The 19,522-nt window shown below is 42.6% G+C and overlaps 1 protein-coding gene across 1 annotated transcript in view; it reads right to left on the bottom strand.

Annotated features, from left to right (window-relative positions):
- Nucleotides 1-217: 217 nt before the first annotated feature.
- The window catches only part of LOC140134992 (probable pleckstrin homology domain-containing family N member 1), a 39,470-nt gene continuing 20,165 nt past the window's right edge, over nucleotides 218-19,522 (bottom strand). The window contains exons 4-12 of the mRNA XM_072155877.1: nucleotides 14,503-14,649; nucleotides 11,347-11,433; nucleotides 10,584-10,656; nucleotides 10,119-10,261; nucleotides 9,284-9,430; nucleotides 8,122-8,208; nucleotides 5,351-5,426; nucleotides 2,755-2,831; nucleotides 218-1,573 (exon numbers count right to left, since the gene is read on the bottom strand). Coding sequence (XP_072011978.1) covers nucleotides 1,502-1,573; nucleotides 2,755-2,831; nucleotides 5,351-5,426; nucleotides 8,122-8,208; nucleotides 9,284-9,430; nucleotides 10,119-10,261; nucleotides 10,584-10,656; nucleotides 11,347-11,433; nucleotides 14,503-14,649 — 909 coding nt within the window. The 3' untranslated portion in view covers nucleotides 218-1,501. The remainder of the gene's footprint in view (nucleotides 1,574-2,754; nucleotides 2,832-5,350; nucleotides 5,427-8,121; nucleotides 8,209-9,283; nucleotides 9,431-10,118; nucleotides 10,262-10,583; nucleotides 10,657-11,346; nucleotides 11,434-14,502; nucleotides 14,650-19,522) is intronic.

The following is a 19,522-nucleotide window of genomic DNA, read 5'->3' on the forward strand; positions in this document are numbered from 1 at the left end:
TCTGCGAACCAACTAATAGATCCAATCTGTATTTTGGTGTCATTCCTCGTTCCTCATAATTTGTAAGTTCCTGTGAGCTCATTCCTATTGGCTGATATCTTTATCACACTGTAATGTCTAATTTCATCTCCATGTACCCTCTGATCTGTATGCTGGTACTATATAAATAAAAATTGTTATCGTTATTATTGCTTTATGGATATCATTGAGTAGTAAACATGATAAAATATACATTTTATCCAACAGTGAAGTGAAAAAATTACAGAAAACTGAAATATTTGTTAATTTTTGACAGAATTATAAAAATAAAAAGTCCAGACAATAAATAAACATTTTTAGTAGAGAAACATTCTCGGTGTGGTCGGGTGGTCTACAGATTGGTCTGTAAGACATTGTTGGTCTAGGTTGCTGTTTTTTAACCAAAGATCTGGGGTCTTCAGATTCTAAATAAAGAGAAATTGTGGTAGGAATAATTCATCACACCAACAATGACAATGCTTCAATATCAGGTTACTGTAAAAGTCCCTGAGTATCTTTTTATTTCTTTGGCTCAAAAATTTACAGTCTGGTCCACCTCCACCTCCATAAGACATTATGATCCGAGCTGTGATCTGGACCCTGTATTGCTTTGATTCTCAGCATGAAAATGAACATGTGTCCTTTTCTTCCACTTTCCTCCAAAAGTGATTTAAATTGAGGCAATCTCAGCAATCCATGTATCCAAAAATGTTATGTCTTTTCCAAGTGGATACCGGCAACGAGTGTTGGACTGGCCCACCAGAGTACCAAAGGATCCTCCGGTGGGCCCAGGCTCTAACCCAGTTCTGGATTCCAGAGATACAGCAGAAGACAACCCAATTTGGAGGAGGATTCTAGAGTCTGTTTTCTGGAAGTTGATGGAGGGTTGGTCCATGGCATAATTTATCTGGTGGGCCCAAGGAACCCCAGTCTGGTACTCTTGAGAAGATGACATTGAAGACCCCAAAATGTAAAAAGGCAATACATTTATATAAAATTATCCTGAGCAAAGGTAAAATAGCTTATATGATATCGATCCTCATAACTTCAAAGAGACAGGCAACAGTTTTACTGTACAGCATCTTTCCAGTAATACCAAGTCCATACATTCAGATTTTTGGTCCTCAAGTTAAAAAAAAAAAAATCTTTTCGGAAAAAAGAGGTTATATAAAGTAGTGAAGAGGAAGTGTCATCTGGGTTTAAGTCACCAACTGATCATTTTAGGATATTTTTTAAAAAATGATTTAATCTTCCCACTCGTGGTCTGTCACACATATGGGTTCCTCAGATTGTCTTTTCATTTACGTCTAAGTCACCATTATCCAATAGACAAGTTCCATCACAATATTAATGTCTGGATGACTCATGTGCGCGATGGAGAATTTCTATTGTAGGTTCCACCTCCTAAAGATGTAGCATAGAATGACACCTGGGGAGGTCAACGGTCCATGGTGCTTGTTAGTAGTCAATCTGCAACTTTTTTCTATCTTCTTCTATATTTAGGTGGCACAGAAGGAAATGGGTGAAGGGTGACACCACAAGGAATATGATGAGGCTGCGACATAACAAAAACAACAATTAAACAAAAAGTATTAAAGATTGAAAGTATTAAAGATTGGGTATACTGTTTGACTGCAATTAATCTGCAAAATAATCTTATGGGAGCATCGATCACAGGGTCAAAACTTGCAGACAAAAAAGTCTTTTATGGAGAGTAGGGATATTTGGACCTGAACTTTAGGTTTGGCTTCCTCTGTTTGGCAGCTCTGCCTAATCTGGCAACTTTAAGCCAATGGCAACTAGGCATGTCAGTGATTGGCCAGGTGGACACCAGGTGGACACACCTGGCCAAACACAGCTATGCCTAGATGCTAGGGGAGAAAAGTTTCCTGATTGGCTGCTTTCAGCCCATCAAGCAACATATCCGTGTTAGGCGGAGCTGCCAAATGGAAGACGCCAAAGGTAAAGTTCAGGTCCACTCATCTCTTCAATGTTCATTGAGTTCCTCTGTCCATTAGATGTAGATGAAATAGGAGAGCAGGTGAACATATGCGGACTTGGACGTGTGAAGCCCGTGGAGTAGTCCTTGCGTTATACTGAAATATGAAGCAAGGACATTTATCCCTTTGCCCGGGCATCCTCCCATCTCTCATCGTGATCTGTGTCCTCAGCCATAGATCATTATGAGAACATGTTTTCCTCAGCAGGTCCTAGCCTCCAAAAGAATAATACACCCAGAGGCTGAAGGACCTGTGATGATGTCATGATCACATGACCTGCCGGGGAAAGCAGTGCGCATCACACAGAGCTACACCACAGAGGTGGGGGGGGGGGAGACATGATAGGGACTAGGGAAGGTTGTGCAGTAAATAATGCCCCCCACAAAGCCCCCAGTAAGTAATGTCCTCACACAGCCCCCCCCCCCTAGTAATTAATGTGCCCATACAGCCCCCCAGTAAGTAATGTGCACAACCACGTATGAGGGGGTTTTGTACAGGATCCAGCCGGCATACAGGAAGTCCTTGCATCATATTTTGGTATAATGCAAGGACTCCCCTTCAGTACAGGGTGTGCAGTTTGTGGGATCTGACCAACATATAACATTTTAGACCTTAAACTGTTCAGAGTACTATTGTTTCTCACTTAAGAACATAACATAAATGTAATAAAAAATGCTCACACTAAGAAATGCACAAATGTATATAGAAATGTGCAATACATACACACAATAAATACCTTCTGTAAGTGGAATACCCAATGAGTGTAGTCTTCAGGAGTCATACATAAAATTAACATGGGTTCCATGAGGTCACCTAGAAGAAGATTTGAGTTAAAATTTTAGGGGATTTTTTTTTTGTTATTTTGGAAGTTGTTTGTCTTTTTTTAAGTTGGCCTTTCAGGCGGGTCGATTAGTTAGATTTCTGATGCACTGATAATAAATGCTCTCATCCTGTAACATCTTGTACATCTACAACAAACATCCTGTTTCCAGCTGCTGCAGGTCCTCGTTCAAAAATGTCATTTTTTTCATTAAGGAAGTCTACCTGCAATTGTGACCATACAAAGCAGCAGAAAGTGTCGCTGGTGCAGAGATCTCACATCTCGTCTCCTCGATTACTCCAGAGGGGAGCGCCTAGGGCAGTAGTGGCGAACCTATGGCACGGGTGCCAAAGGCGGCACTCAGAGCCCTTTCTATGGGCACCCGGGCCATCGCCCCAGCACACCAGACAGGACTCAAAGAATTTTCCTGCAGTTCCAAGCAACTTAAAAGATGCTGCTTGCAGTCATATATTGACACTTACTTTGCTACTTGGGACTGTAGGGAGAATGAGTAGACAGGGCTGAATTATCTTTGGAGGATCCCCTGCTGGCCCCACGATTTTCTCTGTACAGAGGGACACTGGAAAGAAGCTAAAATTGTGAAAATTTTCCACCTTTCTACTATGTTGCTGTCCTCAGAAGGCCAATATGATTGAAAGTTGTTGAATAGGGAGCAATAAGTTACTACTTTACTTATTTACGATAAATAAAGGGGGTTTTGGGTTGCAGTTTGGGCACTCGGTCGCTAAAAGGTTCGCCATCACTGGCCTAGGGAGTAATTAGAAGGTAGAGATCAAAGAACACAGTGGAGTGAAGACACTTCCCCAATACTACAGGTCCAGCTACAATCCTGGAACATACAATTTACTGGAATACAATTTGCTTCTTTTCTTTTTTCTAGTCCTATCTTAGATGAAAACTACCATGCTACTCATGCAGTATGTTTTAGAGAAGTTGCCAAGCAGATTATACATAGTACCCTATGGACAGGCAGCATGATATAGAACAGTAGGTGTTTAGCAGATAGTACATAGTGTACTATCTGCATGCAGTATGTTACAGAACAGAAGGTTATGAGAAGATTGTACACAGTGTCCTATCTGCAGGCAGCATTTTATAGAGCTGGAGGAGCTGACCAGATTGCATATAATGTCCTAACTGCAGTCAGCATGTTATAGAACAGAAGGAGCTGAGCAGATTGTCCATAGAGTTTTATCTACAGGCAGAAAATTATAGAGCAGGGGGAGCTGAGCACAGATTATACATAATGTACAATCTTCTGGCAGTCCGCTATAAAACAGGAGGGGCTAAGCAGATAGTACAGAATGCACTAGTTTTGATAAATGTGGGCCATTGTGTACAATGTGCAGTTTTCCTGTGCAGTGTGCAGAGGGCGCCAGTTCATCAAAACTGGCGCATGGTCTTCATTAATCTGGCGTCCCCTGCACTGCTCCGGAAATCGGAGTGGGCACCATTTTTTTGGTGCACTTTGTTCCTGTGCTACAAACTGCGACTAAGCAGTAACAGCCCTTTAGGTGCACATTTTTCTGTTTTGTCGGACACGGAGCAGCCGCCACACAACAGGTGCAGAACTTTATACATACATGTGTAAGCAGTTTGCATGTTCTTTCTAGTGCAAAGTCCGACATAAAACTGGCGCAAACTCTTTAAAGGAAACCTACCACTGCTCGCATGATAAAATCATGCGAGCAGACCACCTGGTAGGCTATTTAATACTGATGCCGGCACATACTTTAGTTAGGCACGGCGATCGTTAGTTTAGATAAAAAAATGTTTTACTTGCATATGAAAATATTCCTCCGGTGCTACCCCTACGTCATCTTCGGAAGGGAGATGCCTTCCGATGTTTAATTATTCACGCCTCCTTCATTGTAGCCGTTTCCTTCGGGTGCCGAGAGCCGTGACGTCACCAAGCTCTCGGCACCTATCGCTGTCTGGCTGTGTGAGAGTTAGTATCTGCGCATGCGCGATAGGTGCCGAGAGCTTGGTGACGTCACGGCTCTCGGCACCCGAAGGAAACGGCTACAATGAAGGAGGCGTGAATAATTAAACATCGGAAGGCATCTCCCTTCCGAAGATGACGTAGGGGTAGCACCGGAGGAATATTTTCATATGCAAGTAAAACATTTTTTTTATCTAAACTAACGATCGCCGTGCCTAACTAAAGTATGTGCCGGCATCAGTATTAAATAGCCTACCAGGTGGTCTGCTCGCATGATTTTATCATGCGAGCAGTGGTAGGTTTCCTTTAACTAAATGTGGCCAAGCATGTTACAGCACAAGCGGAGCTGAGCAAATTGTCCATAGAGTTGTTTCTATAGGCAGGATAATATAGAGCAGGAGGAGCTGATATAGCAGTCTTCCCTGCTTCTCCTGCTCTGATTCTGGTGTACGAGAATAGTTAATCCTTATCACATAGAACAACACTATTTACCAAGTAGTTTTTTCTCCTACAGTTTACGGATATTTACCATCAAAGTAAACGTCTTACCTGTTATCTGGAACTCCAGGCGCTCATTGCACGTTAGGCTTTCCTCAACGTGAATAGCATTCAATGGCAGCGTACCCTGTATCATAACAATATATGATCTCATTATTACTGTATTTTTTAATAAACATTTTATAAACCATAAGTAACAGCATAAGGAAATTTATTTAGGGTCTATTTTATGTGTCATACACATGCAATCCATGCACATACGGGGTAGGGAGATGCGCGGCCACATAAGAATATAGGCCCCATGGCAAAGATATTGACCTATTATTATCATAAAGCTTTGGGAGATTTTTCACCCATGTAGCTGCGGTTTAGGGTCTCACTGTCCATCTTATACTACATGCACAGTGAAGGGAGGTGCCCTGCGCATGGCTTCAATGGGGAAACGTTCTTGTACAGAGAACCACCGTGATGACTCAAGGAATTAGGTCATTAGACTCTTAAATGGAGAAAGAGTTAGGCTGCATTCACATGACCGTATGGGGGACATGTTGCAGCCGTAGATACGTCCCCCATATAGGGCATTGGCCACACGGAGCAATACAGTGCCACACACTTGCGGCTCTGTATCGCTCTGTAGATGGGGAAAAGATAGGACACGTCTTATCTTTCCCCCTTTGCACGGCCCATACAATGGGAGGGGTCGCGGCAGTGGCGAAACTTGAAGTTGACGGGCCCCAGTGCAAAGTCTGTACCAGGCCCCCGACTATAATCTATGGTTTATAATACTAGTCTCCTCATATGGACAATGGACACCTAATGGGTCCCCTAAGCCTCTTGGGCCCAATTACAACCGCACCCTCTGCACCCCCTCAAGTTACGCCCCTGGGTCGCAGCCTGGCGGGCATACATTGATGTAAATGCGGCCTTAGGAATTAAGTTCATTGGTTTAGTGGGAATACTGATATTATAGGGGCTTCAAACCTGATTATAAATTCTTTATACAAAGAACACACAGTTTAATAACTTATCTATGCAAGATAATAAATGAATTTAGTAAGAAGAACAAGAATGACCATTTCGGTCAAGTGGGCAGATTAGGATGGCCATGACCCCAGGGCTGTATGAATATTATAGCCTCTACAAGTCTGGAATAAGGGCCCTCAAAGGTCCTGAAATGACTTGTGTATACATGTGTATTGAGAGCAGAAGTAGATAGAGAAGGATTTCATGGGTGAAGGTATAACATTTGGTGGGTGGTTTGGGTGGCCATGGGGCCATGGGCTATCGCCCAAAGCGCCTGTATTATAATCCACTGATGATTGTTGCTGATTTTTCATCCAGTTACATGTACTAATGATGACCTGACAAACTATGAATTCCAGTCATTTCTTTTAGGTAACATATAATGGCTACATTGCTAGCAGTGCAAATATCTCTGTAAGGCTACAAACCATGCCTGAGGTCCATTATTTGCTCAAGTGTGAGGTCCATTCATGTGGCAATGAGAGAAGAAAGGACTGCAGGAACATGGGCAGAAATAGGACCTGCTCTGTAATTTATGGCAGACAGCTCATACACAGGGACATGGAAACCACAGCCCATGGGATGAGCTCATAGAAATACATTAGGATGTCTGCTTTCTGGTGAAACAACGGAAAGCACATGTTCCAAAACACTGGTGTTGGATCATTACCAATTTAAAGCCTGGAGTTCTTGCTTAATGGACCCAGTAGAACTGATTACGCTTCAGGGTTCTGTGACTTTTAGAGACTCTAAATCATCTTTCGTGGGTACTGATACAGTGTAAACCCTTTTCCTAGGCTGCATTGCACTACACTGTGGTATAACAGCCCTTCTTGATGACAGAAATAGGTATTTCCTATGAACACTATTTTACATGTATGTGTGTATTACTGAAAAAGGGTTAATGTGTATTATTTATGTTAAATGTATATCTTATACTTATAGAGTCTCCTGAGGTAAAGCAGGCTGTGCTTGGCTAGCACCCTGGAACTTTCTAAAGCTGGATTAAAAAGTCTAAAAATATGGGTTTAGCTCAGATTCAAGGTCTTTTACTCCACTCATTGGGGCTTATTTACTAAGGGTCCCGCGGCCGCATTTCGGTCGGGTTTTCCGATGTTTTCTGGGATCGCATCACTGGGACAGGGATTTAGAAGGGGATTGTGTCACACGTGATTGGATTTTGTCGCATTGGCGCAGCTTTCATGCGACACAAAATGGGTGGCAGGCCGACGGACAATCCGACTGATTCAGGCTAAGCGCAGGATTTAACAACGCACCTCGGGCAACGCACTGGGATAGGTAAGTAAATGTGCCCCATTGTTCTTTGTCTCCTGAATTAGTACTACAATGCAGATTGCTTATATCTTGCTGATGCTGCAGTGTAAGACCCTGGCTAAGCGGCTACCATCCCGGGCTTCCCCCTTACCATCTGTTCTCACCTGGTAGTGCCCCAGGGGCAACATTATTATCTTGCGACCTCCCCCTTTCTTTGCTTCTCCTTCCTGGGCCTGACCGGCGTGGATGAGCCATGTGCTAGTTCTGCGCTACCATAACATCCGTGTATAGGCAGCCATCTAACAAGCCACTGTTCACTGAGTATCCAGTTGCTCTAATACATTGTTAACCCCCGGTGGGGATGTTACAGCCACAAATAATAGTTGGGATGGAATAATCCTAGGGCCTTTCATTCTTAAACCTTGCCCTCTAGGTCAGCCCAATTAATGTACACATTTAATGCAGCCAATAAAAATAATTCTAGGTATATAGTGAATAATGCAGAGTATGGGAGAGACAATTACCTGATGTATTACTGATGTTTTATGAGCATCAACAGAGAGGAACACTAAGTCTTCAGGGAATAACACCATAATGCGTTCTTCAAAGTCCTATAAATACATTACAGTATAAATTATGACATGAGATGTAATCAGAAAGCTCTTATGAACCATCACCTCTCCTGACATCATGCCTTGCCCATTCGGTAGGAATAACTCCCAGTATTTCTGTATTATATGTAAAGAAAATGAATGTGAATGTGTTAATGTGAATATGAATTGATGTGAGACAAGATGGGAGATTAAGTTTCTTAAACACACTTCTACACCTGATTTATCCAAAGTTTGTTACAATTTACAGTAAAGTAGAACTATTACAGCACAGGCAATGTGCATCTATACATAGGAATGACCATATATGTATAAGGTTCAGAAAGTAAGAATTCTCCTTTCAGACACTTTGCCCATTAAGGCCGTCTAGCAGGTGTGTAGAATTATAGCCATTGATGCTCCACTAAGGGATTCTGGGAAATATGCAAATAAGTTTTTTAGCATTGGACAAGGAAAACCATGCCTCTTTTGCTACCTCGTAAGGCAGCCTCTTTAAAATCAAGCATCACTTTCAGAAAACCTAATAATATGATGTGGAATTAAAGCCAAACCAGTATATCTACACCAAAAGGAACATATTCCCAACTGTAGACAGCGCTGTTTTGATGTAGATGAGTCTCTTCAGTACAGTGTAGGGAACTGGTTTGGCTCTTATCTAGGGACAAGGAGTAATAGCTCTCCTTATGACATCCCCCTTAGCATCAATTGGCAAAGTCTTCTTAAGGAGAACTCTTACTCCCTGACCCTAGTCAAAGGCCTCTCACTCAGCTAAAACCAGTTCCCTATGCTGTACTGAGGAGATTAACCCACATCAAAACAGTGCTGTCTACAGTTGGGAATCTGTTCCATCTGCAATAGATATACTGGTTTGTCTTTTATCCCAGATCATGTTATTAGGCTTCCTGAAAGTCATGCTTGATGGTAACGGGGCTGCCTTACAAGGTAGCTAAAAGTGGCAATGTTTTCTTTATCTCATCCTGCAAAACTTACTTGCATATTTTCCAGGTGTATATAACTTCAATACTATAGCACAGGGACTAAATATCACCCGCGGATATGATAAAATTGTACCTACCCCATCTATTGTGTGAGCTGCTTGCACTGTAGACAGGAAGATGACATGCCCCATGTGATGGATAGCTTTCCCTTCCCATTTCTGGATGGGACATGACGTCAGATACCTTATAAGTTCTCGCTTTTTCCAAAACTGATCACATGGAATCTTTAAAAAAAAAAAAAAAAAAGAAAATACAAAATTGAAAAAAAACTAGCACAAATATATAGTTTTTACTTTAGTTTTTAATAATGTTTCTTCACTTGTACAATGATTGTCTTATACTCTGGGGGACTGATCATGTCCAGGTTGTATAAATGGTAAAAGTGATCTTTCCCTGTAGAGGTGTAAATTGTAAAAGTGAAGTCAAACTGGGGAAATGTTGCCATCTAGTGGGATTATATGGAACTGCATGCACAACATAAAGATTTGATTATTTTTAGTACTTCATACTAAAGTGCTTGCTCTATACACAGTTTAAACAGAAGAATATATATATATATATATATATATATATATATATATATATATATATATATATATATATATATACATACATACATGTATATATTATATACAGAAGAAAAAAATATATATATATATATGAGAAAGGATGAAATTGGGATATTGCAAGACTTATAAACTTTTATATAGTAAAAGGCAGGTATGTAACTTCACACACAGACAAGTATCTGGGTTGGATTATTTCTGAAATTTCTGACAATATTTAAGAACATTTGAGAATTCTGATGATCCTATGCCTTTTTTTTTCTATTTTTTCATGCTTTATGGGCAAAACTAATTCCCCATACGATGTGACCCAGTTTACCGCTCATCGGTTACCATCTCAACTTACCAGATATGATAAAATGCTGATAGTTGGAGAGACCGGAGAGTGGTGAGTATTCGCCTCTTGGATGTGCTTATGTAAAGCTGAAATCCAAAGACTCCTCTCGCTGGAGCTCAGACAGGACACTTGTCGCGGCTCAATCATTGGACCTTAAGAGGATGTAGAGAAAATAGATATTCAGCTAAAAGTATTGGACTTCTATGCCAACTGCCAATCCTTATGTGCAGGGGGAATCTGGCGAGGTATATACATCATATGCTAGGCACCAGGTATATACCAACATATACCCAGACTATGTACCAGGTGTAGGTTATACTGTACATCATTGCGTCTAGGTGACAATATGTCTGCTATATGACATGCAGGATGCCCACAGCTCTACAGTAAGAAGCCTCAGACACTCTATACCCCCTGCACATGACCTTAGATATATATGTATTGTATGATGTATAAACTGGTTAAGATACTTACCACTGATTTCAAATGTATATCCAGTATTGGACTGAGCACAGACAACGCTCATTCCTGACAGCGGGAGAAGGCCCTGAAAATCGCAGAATACTGCATAGTTAGGAAATATTTGTCATGACAGCTGAATATTAAGGAAATCTACCAACATAATCAAGCAGGATAAGCCAGGGACACTTACTCATAGATCCAGACAATGTGACTGTGTAATCTTCTTATATTTGTTATTTATGACCTCTTTCTTTATAAAAACAACATTTAAAATTATGCTAATGAGTCAAAAGGGCTCTGGGGGGGGTGCAGCTTCACAGGCTATTATACTTTACAGATCCACTTCCCTTACCGAGGGCAAGGGTGGAATGTTCTCCTGCACTGTGTAACAGCCTGTAAATCTACAGCTTAGAGGTGCTCGGGTAATGCCCACAGAGCCCTTCAGTTTCATTGGCATAATTTTAAAAGTTGATATTAGAAGGAAGGAGGCCATAAATTATACATATAAGAAGATTACCACAGTCACGGTGCCTGGATGTTTGAGTAAGTGTCTGGGTTATTGTTCTTGATTTTGATGGTAGATTTTTTTAAACACTTTTTTATATTGTATAATTATAAATCTCTGAAGCAAAAATATTATCTAACCCCATTAATATAATAGATGAAGTCCTGTCTGTGATGTAGGATGTAACAATGCCAATTATCTATGAAACATACAGTAGATGCACACACTTCTGGCCATGAACGGGAAGGACATAAGACTGTTATTCTTTACCTGATAGATAAATCTCCTCTCCTTATGATCCATTGAAAGAAGTAACAAGTGCCGAGGAAACAATACCATGAAGCATTCCGTCATCTCCTGTGTAGGACACATATAGATGTCACCTTACAAATGTTTTTGCAACTATTTTCTATTTTTTACCCGATTTAAAGCAAACGATACAAGGAACTTTCACAAAAGTCTTGTCTAAAAAATATTACTTTTTTGTATACTCCATCTATAGCAAGCAAGGGGTTTCCACTTTCAGGAAATAATTGATTTGTAATGAAAAGTGATAAATACCAGTCCCTAGTCATGTGATGTCACACAGGTGCATGGTTTGCTATTTCATTGGTCATGCGATGTCACACCGTTGCACAACTCGTTATATCCCTGGTGATGTGATGTCACACAGGTGCACAGCTCGTTATAACCCTGGTCACACAGGTGCTCGACTTGTTATATCCCTGGTCATTTGATGTCACACAGGTGCATGGCTTATTATACACCTGGTCATGTGATGTCACACAGGTGCATGACTTATTATACCCCTGGTCATGTGATGTCAAACAGGTACACGGCTCGTTATATCCCTGGTCATGTGATGTCACACAGGTGCATGGCTCATTATATCCTTGGTCATGTGATGTCACACAGCTGCATGGCTTGTTTTATTCCTGGTCATTTGATGTCACACAGGTGCACGGCTCGTTATACCCCTGTTCGTGTGATGTCACACAAGTGCATGACTCATTATATCTTCTGTCATTTGATGTTACACAGGTGCACAGCTCCTTATATCCCTGTTCATGTGATGTCAAACAGGTACATAGCTTGTTATATCCCTGGTCATGTGATGTCACACAGGTGCATGGCTCATTATATCCTTGGTCATGTGATGTCACACAGCTGCATGGCTTGTTTTATTCCTGGTCATTTGATGTCACACAGGTGCACGGCTCGTTATACCCCTGTTCGTGTGATGTCACACAAGTGCATGACTCATTATATCTTCTGTCATTTGATGTTACACAGGTGCACAGCTCCTTATATCCCTGTTCATGTGATGTCAAACAGGTACATAGCTTGTTATATCCCTGGTCATGTGATGTCAGACAGGTGCACGGCTTGTTATATCCCCTGTCATGTGATGTAACACAGGTGCACAGCTCCTTATATGCCTGGTCATGTGATGTCACAGAGAGAGTAATTAGAGCTGTGTGATATAATGAGCCATGCACCGGTGGGACATCACATGAACATGGACAGAATTCTATCCACAGCTTCCATTAGAATGTCAGCAAAAAAAAGATCTAGATAACTAGGGAATTGATACAGAAAGAATATTGGAAATTTGTATAACTTTTCATTACACAAATGCAACACCCCTGCAAATACATGATCAGAGGGGTAGTTGCGAACAGTGCCCTCTCCAGGTTAGGAGCTGACAGAGGGAGTCGCAAACCCTCCAGGAAAGTTCTAGACTTGGTCATCAGGGGTTAACAGCGGTAGATCCAGGGTTAACTAAAGTTATTATCCAATTGTATTCCTTCATGTGAACTGGAGTGTGATTGGCGAGTGAGCCACCACCTGACCAAGAAATAACAAAACCCCTGGACAGGAAGGGGCAAGGCCTCTTTATCATCAGCTTTCCCTAGAAAGCACACCTTGCAGATTGTCAGTGACCAGAGAGATAGTGTGACGCACACCTTCAGTGCTACACACAGAACACCCAGGACAAAGCTGCAGCTTCCATACAGCTACATCCCAGCCTGCACCTACTACCAGGCTGGTGGATCTATTCCTGAGGATCACTCTCCATGACCACTCCAGTAATCCGGAATCTCCAACAATCCGGCATCTGTAACAAGATTGTTAGGCCCGCTGCCTGCAGTTGTTCTAATAAAGAACCGTTATTTTTCACAAGGTTGCCTCCACCTGTTCCCTGGATATGGCTGTACACCAAGGGCGCCCCATCCATTACCCAGGGACTCATACTACAGACACCATAGGGGTTGCCCCAGGGGGAACAGTACATCAGCCTCTCCCTCCAAATTTCTTACACACACCACCTGCTGGAGACCTGCCAGGCTGTAGGACAGCCCTCTGGTCCTCATACTAAGCACTGTGACCACAGTGCGCCCTAGGCCGCAATAGCCAGCCACTCCAGTATTCTGGGCCCTGGCTGCCTCCAGGCTCCAAGAAAAGGCTAGGCCCTGGTGGATGATGTTGCACAAACCATATCAATTACTTCCTGAAAGTGGACAACCCCTTTAAGATAGATTTCTGTCATAAAGATATTGATTGTGTTCAGATAAATTTTACCATTTCCTACATCTAATACTGTAAACTATTTTAGATTTTACACTTGTCTATGAGTCCAGACACTATATGGACGCCTCCAGCTTATGTCAGTCACTGGACTGGTCGCCTGTCTTGTTCTGAATACAGTTTATACTAATCCCGCTCATCCACAAATGCACCTCCCTGTCTCCACTTCCTCATTTCAGTCTCAACCCATTCTCTTCAATCTTCCAGTAATCCAGTAAGATTATTCTCTTCACTATTTCTAACCTCCCATTCACATCTTCCGGGCTTCTCCCTGAGATCACATTTCTACTCTCAACCTGTGTCCAATACCCTGTGCCCACCCCTAACTATGCCCCCCGCTTACTGTCAGGCTATACTCCAGCTATTATTACTAAAATACATATGTCCCAGTAACAAATGGGAAGAAAATCATTAAAATCCATCATGATAAACCAGGTACAGTGACTGTGGTGATCTTCTTACATTTGTTATCCATGGCCTCCATCCTTCTAAAATCAACTTTTAAAATGATGCTAATGACCCACTGTGTTCGGAAAACTCCTCTGCTCCAATCAGATTAGATCAGGCAGTGGGAGGGGGAAATTGCTGACTGAGCAGATGGGAGGGGTACGCAGTGTTACAGCCTGTAAATCTACAGCACTGAGGGGCTCTGGTAACAACCACAGAAGCCTTTTAGGCTCATTAGAATAATTTTTAAAAGATGTTTTTAGAAGAAGATGGCCATGGATAACAAATTATCACAGTCCCGATGTCTGGATCTATGAGTTAGTTACCCCTGGTCTATTATGCTGGATTTTGATGTAGATTTCCTTTAAGATAAACAAAGTACTTGCTCACCATAGTGTGACTGATCTGCATAACAGCCAGAGAGGACATGATGACATTTCCATATGATCTGATGCTTCGTCCTTCCCAACCCTGGATCGGCTCTATCAGAATCATTTGATTTAGTTCTTCACGGGTTCTCCCCCAAAACAGAATAGGCTGCAAGAAATCACAAAAAATACACTCACTAAAAAAACTTTTTAAAGAGACATTTCCCCATTCATTATATGACTTGCCATTCTTATGTGCAGATCAATGACTATTACATTAGTAATGATTCGTAATTGGTTGTAATTTGTTGTCACTCAGGTCATGTGATCTCATTGTATTTCCTGTATCTCAGCAGGAGATGACATCACACTTCCAGCACTGCACCACACAGGTTCTCCACGGGTAGAGGGAGGGCACTGATTCATGTCAGCCACCTCTAATTATAGGTTATATTAACTAATGGAGTGCTGCCTCCTGGATGTACACAACTGTCCTCCACCTACAGCTAGTGCAGTCTCTAGCTGCCCATGTGATGCTCTTCTGATGCAAAAAAAAAGGGATAACACTGAGGTTAGAAAAAAGTCAATATGACATCTGATGAGGTTGCACTGCCTGGAGTCGTCTCTCATAGTCTTTGCTTCTCTATGCCTGCTATCATAATAGTTACGCCCATGTCTTCTCCTATGTACTCTGCAGGTGGGCAGTTATACAAAGATTTATTTTCCTGTAGTGGCAGAACAATAAAACTAAAGATCAGCCTTCAGATTGGGCATGAGTAAATCCTGGATTGGTGACAGTCCCAGAGGAAGTCCTGTTTACTGGTTGCACAGGTACAATTACTCATCTGTACAAGCAGCTTTGTTTGCTGCTGCAGCTCATCCTATTTGCAGAGCTAACATGGCCATGGGGAAAGCCTTAGGCTGGTTGGTGAGAATTGAGAATAACTCTCATTAATTTATACTAGTCTCTGCTTTCTCTTTCATTTCAAGCTGTAGATAAGTCAGGTAGGCGGTACTATAAGTTAATGATAGTTATCTCTGTCATGGCTATTTATACTTTTGCCAAATTTTCTTTTGCCAATTTTTGTATGGAGAGATGGAAGGACCACAATGTGAGGGGGAGCAGAGAGAGCGGCACAATGCAAGATGGAGATTGTAGACCTGAGGTATGGTGTTAACCGCAAGATTTTTGCATGTTAGATCACCGGGGGAACAAGCACAAGAGAGGGGCACTACCCTAGTGTGATATCTTACAGTAAGATGAGGTACATACAAATACTCAATGTTGACTCTCACTTGGTCTCAGATGAGATGTAGACCTTAAATGATGTTGATGATGGCAGCCTGTCCAGCCTGTGGACTCGTTTCGGGTGGACCCAGGGAACCACTCCGTCGAGTAGGAGCAATATACGGAATCCTGTGGAATAGGTGATAGGCGGACAGGCGCTCGATCGATGAAAGATTCTGGAGGACCTTGTCTCAAATGAGGAGCTTTATTGTTGCGACGCGTTTCAGCCTCGTACCGGGGCATTCAGGATTCCAGGAAAGTTGGGTGACTGCTCCTTTTTTATCTGCCGTGGCTACAAGCCTAACAACCACATACACGCCGCAGCCCCTGGTACCAGCACCATGTGATCTGCAGAAAGACCTGAAAGTCCTCCAGAATCTTTCATCGATCGAGCGCCTGTCCGCCTATCACCTATTCCACGGGATTCCGTACAATGCAAGATGGAGCTAAGAGAGGGGGACCACAATGTGAGGGGGGAAAGATAGGGGGGGCACAATGTGAGCGGGAGCAGGCAGAGGGGGACCACAATGTGCAGGGTAGCAGAAAGGGGGGCCACAATGTGAGGGGGAGCAGGGAGCAGGGCAGAGAGAGAGGGGCACAATGCCAGAGAGTGCAGAGAGAGGAGGGTCACAATGGGAGCAGAGAAGGGGGCTGCAATGTGAGGGGAAGCAGATTGAGGAGTCACAATGTGAAAAAAAGGAAAGTGGGTGGGCCGCAATGTGAAGGAAAGCAGAAAGGGGGGGGGGGGCATCAATGTAAGTGGGACCAAAGTGAGGGGCACAATGTGAAAGGGAGTAATGAGGGGGGTAGCAATGTGAAGGTTAGCAGAGAGGGGGAATTATATAAGGTGTGGGCCTTTTAAAGTCTTGGTGAGAAATAGAAATAGAGGGCATTATACAGTACATGGTGAGGTGTCACAGAACGTTATACAGAGTTATTCACACAACACAACAATTTGCAGCCAGAGCACAGCCCCCTTTGAGGTCTATGGCACCCAGTTGTGGTGTGGTGAGCACTGGTACACAATAGAGAGGGGATGGGTGAGGAGCTCCCCTTCTCCCCTTCTCCACCCAGCCCTGTGCTTGCAGAGGATCAGGTCCAGAAGAGCTGGATATTATACTGTGTGGAAATACATATGTGGGTAGGGCCAAGGGAGTGGCTAGGGGCATAATATCATCATAAAGTGATAAATTATATAAACAGGTCATATATAACAGGTTACAGACGAATACATGAAATATAATGAAGCATATGGAGAACTGTAGCTCTAGGTGGAGTGTTTCTTAAATCTGTGCAATTTAAGCAATTGTAGTGGTAAATTCTATGCTGTATGTATCATAAGAAAAGGCCGGGCACGTACGGAGTAGGGGGAGGCCGGCATGACAGGGCCTGGAATAAGGGAACGGTAGTCAAGGGGTCGAGCTTAAGTGGGGCTGAGTATACTTGGGGGCTAGGAAGAAGTAGCCAAATCGCCATTTTATGTTCAATCAATTTTATTGAAGTTTTACATTTTCCAAATAAACATATTATAAATTGAGAAATAACAGATACAAAATAAACAGATGACAATAAGCTATGTCTGCTGTAGTCTCCATCGTCAACTCAAGGGAGCCTAATTTTTATGTTCCAATATTTGTGCATCATAAGTACTATATATACGTTGGAGAAACAATTAGATTCCTTGCGCCATATAGTTACTCCGGAGTTATGCTTAGGTGTCTATGTCGTCAAGGGACCAGAGTTTATTTGCTGTCAATTTCCCATTTGGGCTGATCCAAATCGCCATTTTAGGTACCCAAAGTCCCGACCGCCCGCAGAAGGGTGTTTTTTTTTTGTTTTTTACTATCAACTTGTCATGGCAGCGAAATGGAGAGGAGTAAGGTCCTTGGAGTTGGTGGAATTGGAGGGATGGAGGAAAAATTAGGGATCAATTTTTGCCAACAAAAAGTGAGTTGTTACTGCCATCTGGCAGTTTTGGGGTCCTGCTGGGTGTTGTCCTGGGGAGTGGTGGCAAGAGGTTTACAGAAGCCGACTGCAGAGCAGATTGGTGATTTATTTTTGGAGCTCCAAGGACCTCCTTCTGGGGGGAGGGTGTAGCAAGGAGATTGCATGGATATTGACGGGGGGATGTATACTGTTATGCAAATGTTGTTATATGCTGTTTTGTAAATAAAATGGCTACTGTGGCCAAATGTATCCAATTCTGGTCTCATGTGTTTAATGGGGAAAAGGAGAGGGGGGGAGCCACACACTCGCAGGGGTGAGAGTATGATATTAGTGACCATTTTGACAGTGCCCATGTCATGGATAAGCACGACGAACAGGGGGGGAACTTGAGGGGGTCAGAGGGTGCGGTTGCAACTGGGCCCAAGAGGCTACTATATACCATACATTATAGTTGGGGCCTGGTACAGACTTTGCACTGGAACCCATCAGCTTCAAGTTACGCCACTGACAACGAAACATAAAATCATAAATCATAAGTATGGCGACTGAGGGGAATAATAACTATGTGCTATGGGGGCAGCTCCCTGCTGCTTTTTCTTGTGATGCGTTGCCCAATTGTGAGGTTATTTTGGATGAGATCTACTGTCATTTCTTTGTTAAATTATTTATTAAAAGAAACACAGAACAACATTTGAGGCGCCCTAGAAGACATGTTGTGTTATCTCTGTAATGACAGGTTTATTTACATCTCAGTTTTCTCCTGATTATCCGATTGATAACATCATACTGTCACATTTACACTAATGGCCGACTATACGCCCCATCTACAAAGAACACGGGTGCACGGCTTCAGATCAGCTGGTGACATGTCTGCTTTTGATGAATTCCTAGGAGATGACAGGATTATTGCAGGATATGACTGTTATTGGCAAACAGGAAAAAGTCATGTTTTTCAGAGGAACTGATATTGAGAGAAAAACAGAATATTTGTAAGATCACCTGCACGCGACTGAAAATCCTCCATGAAAATCCTTATTTTTTAATGAATCAGAGCTTATAGTCATTGGGGCAGATTTACTTGCCCGGTCCAGTCGAGATCCAGCGGCGCGTACTCAGAAGAGGATGCGGGTTCTGCCGGGCTTCACTAAGGTAGTGCGCCCGATGTCCACCAGGTGTTGCTGCTGCGCTGCAGTCCGTCGGAGTTCACTGAAGTTCACGATCCTATTCTTGGTGCAGGTAAGTGCGTGTCGACACATTTTTTTAAAAAATACGGCGGTTTTTCTGAATCCGTCTGGTTTTCCGACCGCCACGCCTCCGATTTCCGTTGCGTGCATGCCGCCGTCGATGCGCCACAATCCGATTGCGTGCGCCAAAAACCCGGGGCAATTCGATGCAAATTGGAAAAATTTGGGTATCCCGGCGAAAATGTGCAATTCGGGCCCTTAGGAAATGACCCCCATTATTTTGATGGACTGTGCATCTAAACAGTTAAAAGGGTTGTCCACTTTCAACAAATATGGTTTGTGTAAGAAAAAGTTATAAAATTTTCCAATATACTTTCTGTATCAATTCCTCACTGTTTTCAAGATCTCTGCTTGCTGTCCTTCTATTGAAAGCTTACATTTTTACTTCCTGTGGATAGAAATCTGTCCACAGCCATGTGATGTCACACAGATGCGTGTCATATCACAAAGTTCTTAATACTGTGTAATAACGGCCCGTGCACATCACATGACCATGGGCAGATTTCTCTATGACAGCAAGCAGAGATCTAGAAAACCATGAGGAATTCATACAGAAAGTAAAT

This window comes from Engystomops pustulosus, chromosome 6 (genome assembly GCF_040894005.1).
Source record: "Engystomops pustulosus chromosome 6, aEngPut4.maternal, whole genome shotgun sequence".
In the NCBI taxonomy this organism is placed as follows: domain Eukaryota; kingdom Metazoa; phylum Chordata; class Amphibia; order Anura; family Leptodactylidae; genus Engystomops; species Engystomops pustulosus.